Genomic DNA, 7,824 nt, shown 5'->3' with positions numbered 1-7,824 from the left:
TTATATAATTAAATAAAAAATATAGAAATTGTTAATTAATTATGTAATACAAATATTTTATTGGTGACATCCCATACAACAATAAAGTATTGACCATTGTATAAAGGCTTGATACATCATTTGTTGTGAACTTTTCTAAAAAGCTTTATTGGTCCCCTAAACTTTTAAAGTATTCGAATAACTTTCTGAACTTATATAAAGTATTCAGTTAGTCCTTTAAACTTGTATAAAATATAATCAATTGATCATTCGGTCGCGAAAAAGTAAGTCAAATGCGAAATATGTATTCCTCGAGTCTTAAAAAAAATAAAACGACCAAAATTGGAATATACAGTTCTAATATTAGAGAAGATAAGTTTTATAGTTGAGCAGGTAATAACTTTCTTTTTAATATATTTTTGATTATGTAATAACATTCTAAGATTCGTGGAATATATTTTTCGCATTTAACTTACTTTTTTTTGCGACTGAGTGATCAATTGATTACATTTTGCGCAAGTTCATGAGACTAACTGAACATTTTATGCAAGTTTAGGAGCCAATCAAGCTTTTTAGATATGTTCAGGGGACAAATGATGTATTAAGCCACATATAAATAAGGTCTAATATATTACCATCTCTCTGAACTTGTCCAAAATAGTAGATTGGCTCTCTGAACTTTGCAAGTGTCTCACAAGCTCTATAAACTTGTTTATTTCGTATCACCAGCTCTCTAAATTTGTCCATAAAAGTAGATTAGCTCCATAAACTTTGCAAGTGTCTCATCAACTCCCTAAACTTGCTTATTCGGTAACAACTAAATACAAAAACTTATTAAACCTAAATTCTAAAAATATATCTTCATCTATTCGAGAGCTAATTTTTTCACTTCAACCTATTATAAGAGTTAGTGTGGCAGGTTTGAGAGAGTGAATGGATGAGGATCGTAGTTAGTATTATGGTTTTTGTATTTAGTTGTTACAGAATAAGGAAGTTTGAGGAGTTAGTGAGACACTTGTAAAGTTTAGGAAGCTAATCTATTTTTATAGACAAGTTTAGGAAGCTAGTGATACGAAATAAGCAAGTTTAGGGAATTGGTTGGACACTTACAAAATGCAAGGAACTAATTACTATTTTGAACTAGCGGTGATGTATTAGGCCTATAAATAATGTGGTGTACTGTTGCTCTGTCTGGGAACATGAGATTGATGGCTTGTAAATAAGTTTCTGTGACATAAATTTTATGTACTCCATTTTAATTAATTATACACTGATTGTGCATGTGAGATGATATGAATGCATAATCCAAATTCCCAAGTGAATGTTAATTACATGACCATTCAATAATTACTAATTAACCTAAGAAAATTAGAGATTCATTCAATCAAGGATGCTCTAATGTTGTTTGCATTTAAAGCATTTTGACTCTTTTAAGAAAACAAAACAGAACAACTAACTTTGACCCCAAAAAAAACAATCAAAATAAATAAATATAAACGTTATACAAAAATAAATTAATTTTTAAACTCAAAACAGTAGACAAAGTTGTCAATTCCTAAGCAGATGCCAATTTGAAAAGCCCTTCTAGAGAGAGAGAGGGAAAATTCATGTGTCTGTCTGCTGCTAACTTAATTCTGCACGTGCCAATTTCCTTTTATTCAACTTGCACACGTTTTTGACACAGATCAAACCCTTTTTCTACTTTTTTTTTTTTTTTTTTTTTTTTTTTTTTAATTTCACATATTTACTCTTCTCTTGGGTAACTTTTAACATTTTAACAAGGTTATAATTATACCATTGGTAAGTTTTATCTATTGACACCCTGAATTTTTTAAACAACCTATCACACATTTAAATAACTTATCACACATTTATAGTTGGTTTTAAAAACATATCACACACCTATAGTTGATATTAAAAACATATCACACACCTAAAGTTGGCTCATTTGAATCTCCTGCACACAAAATTTATAAAGTGAGATAAAAAAACGAACCAATACGCTCTTTTTTTTCTGTAGCACGCACAACGACCTTGTCCGTCAAAGATGACAGATCAAAGATTTTGTATGCAATATGCCCGAATGAATCAACTTTAGGTGTGTGTGATAGGTTTTTAATACCAACTATAAATGTGTTATGAGTTATTTAAAAAGTTTAGGGTGCCAATATACAAAACTTATCAAGTTTAAGGATGTAGATATGCTTTAAGCCTTTTAACAACTTTAATTGGCAAAACATTATTTCTACCCTATTTTTATTATACTATAAAGATAAACATGAAATTCAATATACTAGGTCTCCATCAATGGTGTGACATAAGTTATGGTATTTAAATTAAGTGATGTAAGCTTTTGTACTATACATTAGGTCCACATTTTACCAATACTTTATTACATTTTCACCAAAACAGAATTCCATGCTTACATATTACTTCTACCCTATATATATAAATATATAAATATTATCAAATTGAAGCACTGAATGTCAAAATCTAAACAAAGTAGATTTCAATAAGTTAGTGGTCTACAAGTCATAATATAATTCAAATGACTATATCTCTAATTAAAGGGTTTAACTTTGTAAATATAACTCATACCCAACGTAACTCTCTAATTAACTAATATAATGTATTTAGCACACATTTTAACACCAAATCAACTGGAGTGTAAAATAAATATTAACTTGTTGATCCGCTATGTTGATCCAGTATTAAATGTAAGACTCTAATAACACGTAAATAAATATCTAAAATATCTTAAATCCAAGGATTGAGCTATGTATGTAAGGAATCATATAGCTTATTAATCAAGAGATATAGCTCATTAATTAAGAGATATGTACAATAATATTCACTTGAACCATAACTCACTAATTGAATTTAGTTAGTCCTAATGGCGGAGGTAGCCCTATGCTTGGGAGCCAGAGTCCCCCTAATCCAACGAACTCCTAAATAGAGTGATGCCTCTACCAGAATTACCTTCACGTCATCTCTTTGATGTTCTCCCTCACTTTGAAGTCTGAACCTTCTTTTTCAATCCTTCTCCTTCCTCCATTCACGGAGCCGCTAGCGTCAAACTCCCCCCTCTCTCTCGCCACTCCAATACAGGACTAAAATTAGCCCTCCCGGCTTTGCCACTGTTAGTGGCAATTAAATTTGGAATTATTAGAATCGGACTCTAAAGATTAGTTAATTTCTTTTATCATACGATTTTAATAAGCTCGTACTTAATGGTTACTGATTAGACTCGTTTCGCCAGAGTATAAGTGAACATTACTGTTTTAACATAAGTGAAATCTTTGCTACCTTGTTTCATGCTAAGTTTGCTAGCAGGAATCTGAACAATTGCAAGCTTTTTGGGTTGGGAAATTCATTTCAGCAGAGTAGAGAATGAAAAGCAAATGACATAGATTGGAAAACAAATCAAAATTAGTTTGCACCATCAAATCCTTTCTACATAAAAATGGAATCAATATCCAATACCCAAAATCACAATCACTAATCAAAGGATGCCAAGAAAACATAATCTATATATCTAGAGACCATACCATACCACCAAAGTCTGTATTGCTTAAATGTGAAAATTGCAGAATCATAAAATTCAATTTTCATGGAGATTCAAGAAAGCCAGTTCTGACCAAAACAGCATTCCTAACCATACTAAGATCCCTCCCTTTAAGTTTCCTCCCCACTCCTTCAAACACTGAAAATGAAGAAATCTGACTCCTTGCTAACCTTCTAGATATCACTTCATGTGGAGGCAATTTATAGCTGTAATCACTCTCTTCCTCCTCCTCTTCCTCTTCTTCTTCATCATCATCATCAGCATCAGTATTCTCATCATTATCATATGCTTTTTTGGGTCTCCTTTTGGGAATCTGTGACCAATCAGGAATGTTAAGAGGTGCTGATTGCTGAATCATTTTGGTCTCATTAGATGAACTATTGCTGCTGCTGCTAAAACCACTACTTGCTCTAGGTATCATTCTTGCTGCTGAAATTGGGCCTTCTTTGGATTTCCCAATCTTTGCCTCTTTTTTAGTACTCTCTCTTACTGTTAAAACATCCCAAACATCATCTTCTTCAAAATCCCCATCTCTTAGGGATTTCCATATGCCACTTCCTTGCTTCCTTATACCATATCTATTCTCCATTTCTTATTTCCTACAATACCCAAAAATTGAAAATTCATTATACTTGCACATAAACCTCTAAAACCCCCAAATTCAGAGATTCAGAGGACTCAGACTTACCCAATTGAGGAGCCTGCAGAATAAGTGAAGAAATAAAAAATTAAAAGACCAGAGAAAAGAAAAATAAACCTTTTTTGGTCCCCGAATTGGCAAATCTGATTAGATTCTTAAGGGATATCTGCAACATGGAAAGAAAATTCGATCAACCTTTATTTTGTTAATCGGAATCTCGAAGAAATAAAGGAACAATTGAATGATTAAAGAAAAACCCAGTTACTTTTTGTGATAAAGATTCTACCTTTCTGAGCTGGACATGTTTTGGGAGAATTCAGAATTGGGGTATCTCAGTGCATGAATGGGTATTTGAAGAGAATTGCAGAGCAGAGCAGAGCAGACAGAGCAGTTATGAAGAAAGAAGGAAGGAGATAATAAAACCAAAAAAGAAAACCTTGGTTTTGTTTCTAAACCCCCCTTACTATTTATTTGATGGGGGCATCATTCATGCACTTCACACAAATATTTCATATAAAAATAATTAAAATTCAGAAATTCATATAATTAGATAAAAAAAAAAAAAACTTTTGAACCCGGCTATTTTTACCTACGTAATAATGATATTGCACGTCTGTATTTTCTGATAATAGTAATACCAACACGTCACACGTGTATGTATATAAAAAGGAACTAAATCTACTATAATGATTGAATTCATGGGACGGAGCGGATATAAGGAACTAAATGGGATGGGCGGATACAAGGAACTAAATCTATTATAATGATTGAATTCACGGGACGGAACGGATACAAAGGACTAAATGAGACGGACGGATATAAGGGACTAAATGATAAAATTGGATAAATTAAAAGGGTAGGTATTAAGCCCAATTTTTTTTTTTTTTTATTATTCATTTTAATGTTTTTTTTCCTGAATTTCTATTTCCTGTTATGCATGAATATGATATGATGAGATGCACTTTTATCTTCATCAAAAAAAAAAAAAAAAAAAAAGAGATGCACTTTTATCTTTTTACCTTATCTCAGTTCTTACTTGGCTATTTAGAGTGGAACAGTCAAAATGAATTCCAGGAAAAAAACAAAGAAACGCACACATAATATAATAATATTAGTATTAGTTGGCATGGTGAATAATATGGAGGGATGAGCTGGTTGATGATTGATGATTGATGATGATATATATTTTAATAGTATACTTTTCATTTTTAAATATTACACGTGTGATATTTGTGACCGTTTAATTTGATTTCAGTGGCCAGTAGTTCTTGTGGAATTTGATTATGATGGCTAGGGGTATAGGTTTTTAAATAATTTCTAACTTCAATTTGTGTTTTAACAATTTAATAATGGTTTGAAAAAAAATTAATAATTGAGGGAATTTTTAAGGAGAATCTATTGGGATGTGATCTGAGATGGAAATATTATCTGATAAGATAAAAAGAAAAGATTATATAAGAAGTAAGGATTCGTGGATTTCACTTTGATGCGAAAGTTATCGGAGTTTCAATTAAGATAATAGTGGAATTCTAAGGTTTATAGATATTATACCTTAGCTATACAGTTCCACTTTCTATTTATAAAGTTTTAAGGGTATACTTAAAAACTGTACTGATTTTATGTCATAGTTAACGTTCGGAACATATATAGGAAGGATGTTGGGAGCATACCGCCTAATGATATCATCTTAATTTGGCGTGTGATATTGTAAACCGAACAAATCGGAGTGACAGCTTTTAGGAATCAGCGTGCACCTATTCCATTGATGCATATGTCTAGGTGGTTACCTTTAATCATTCTTCTTAGTTGGGATATGTGGTTAGTCCGCATGGTGTGACCTTTGGAGATTTTGTAATGACAAATTCTGGAATCATATCTCCACATAGCCAGTACAAATCAAGTTTGTGGCCATGGATATACACTGTTCTTGATTACGGGCGAAACAAATTCGGCAGATGCACTTCTCGCCCAATGCTACCAAGTTTGGCATCCTCCTTCTCCGCCCTTTTACAAATGCAATACTGATGCTGTATTTTTTGCAACATCTGCTGAAGTGGGTGTTGGAGTTATTCTCTATGATGCCTAAGAAGGTTTCATCGTCGCTCGGTCGATAATCCTTCCAAGTTTGTTGGAAGTAAAATAAGTTGAGTTTTTGGCATTGATTCAAGTAATGGATTGGGTAGCGGATCAAAGGTACCAACAGGTTATTTTTGAGGCTGATGTCAAGATTATTGTTGATGCTATTTGTTTTAGTAATAAAGATCAGTCGAAGTTTGGTGACTTGGTTGGTCGACGTCAATCCCTACTTCTTCTAAATGAGTCTTACTCGGTCAAATTCGGTTAGAGACAAACTAATGTGGCGGCTCATGCTATTACTCAATCAACTCATTTATATCATTGTCCTATGTTTTTCTCTAATGTCCTGAGTTTTGTTACTAATATAATTTTATATTCTTATATGATTGAGGTGCATTAATAAAGCTTGGTTTTCAATAAATTTTGACTGTTGAAGATGATTTTGACCCTTAATTCCAGCAATGTTTTATATTTTTTTTTATTGAAAGGCTAGGACAAGATTGTGCAGGTTGGACATCCCAACTAGGTTGGCACCCCCAGCAGAATCTGCAATCGACCCGATCTATTAAAAAATGAAAGAATTACAAAGAAGGAATTAAAAGAAACGAACATGTGCAGCGTTACAGAGGTCGGCAAAAATAAAAGGAAGACAAAAAGAAGGGGCCGCATGCCACCAATTAATGTGCGTGGAAGATTTGCCAAAGCGAGCCAAGTTGTCCGTGGCCTGGGTCCCTTCCCGGAAGATGTGGTGATTTTGCAATTCATTGAGGAGGAGTGAGACAAACATTGAAGCCAATCCTGGCGGACTTTCCATGGCACTTCCGTCGACTTATTCTGAAACAGATGAACCACGTAAGATGAATCCATTTCAATCCAGATATTGAACCATTCTCTCCCATGCTGTCTCTGCCGTGAAAATGACGGCTTTTAGTTCCACGGTGTGGGCATAAGAGTCAGCAATGTTGAATGTGAAGCAGCCTTTAGTGAACCCTCTACTGTTTCGAAAAATTCCTCCAGCAATCCATGTTGGGGTTTTAGTGTCCTATAGACAATTGTTCTAGGATACAAACTTAATGTAAATGAAGTGTTCTTTATATCATTTGTTTTAATGAGATATGGTTTCATAACTATATAAAGGCAATCCCTTTTAAGAACTAAATAAAGTCTAATAAAAAGAAATCTGTAAGTTTGTTTAAAGTGATTATAAAGTGTTCATACAAGCATGAAGTGAGACGAAACTTTATAATAAACTAATAAACTTAAAACCACCCCAAGTCAAGTAATATGTTTAGGATTGACATATCACTGCTGAGACTTGCATGTAACAATGTCTTCTGTCGCGACAGAAAACTGATCTCACAAGCTTCATATATACAGATATCTGGACAGTTACATGGATCCAATAAAAAGAAGTTCATTAGGATTGGGGACCCGACTTGAGATAACAGGATGGGTAGATTCATCCTTGTCACCTATTCATCTCATTGGTATTAATAGGTATAAGTAATCCTCAGACTCAAAGGAATGTTAATTAGTAATTCTGGATTACGGAATGTGGCGCTTT

General features: G+C 33.2%; 1 protein-coding gene across 1 annotated transcript; it reads right to left on the bottom strand.

Moving 5' to 3' along the window:
- Positions 1 to 3,363: 3,363 nt before the first annotated feature.
- LOC136219087 (protein S40-7) lies at positions 3,364 to 4,629 on the bottom strand. The gene is made up of 3 exons (XM_066006317.1): positions 4,471 to 4,629; positions 4,302 to 4,350; positions 3,364 to 4,143 (listed from the first exon to the last, which is right to left on the bottom strand). Exon 3 carries the CDS (start codon positions 4,131 to 4,133, stop codon positions 3,588 to 3,590), a length of 546 nt encoding a protein of 181 aa, XP_065862389.1. The 5' UTR covers positions 4,134 to 4,143; positions 4,302 to 4,350; positions 4,471 to 4,629; the 3' UTR covers positions 3,364 to 3,587.
- Between the last annotated feature and the right edge of the window lie 3,195 nt (positions 4,630 to 7,824).

Source organism: Euphorbia lathyris, chromosome 2 (genome assembly GCF_963576675.1).
Source record: "Euphorbia lathyris chromosome 2, ddEupLath1.1, whole genome shotgun sequence".
NCBI classification, from domain to species: Eukaryota; Viridiplantae; Streptophyta; class Magnoliopsida; order Malpighiales; family Euphorbiaceae; genus Euphorbia; species Euphorbia lathyris.
The sequence above is the reverse complement of the archived record's forward strand: the minus strand, read 5'-3'. Positions and strand labels throughout refer to the sequence as shown.

Bases quoted from the DNA above. Each gene is read 5' to 3' on its own strand.
- LOC136219087 (XM_066006317.1), bottom strand. From the start codon at position 4,133: ATGGAGAATAGATATGGTATAAGGAAGCAAGGAAGTGGCATATGGAAA.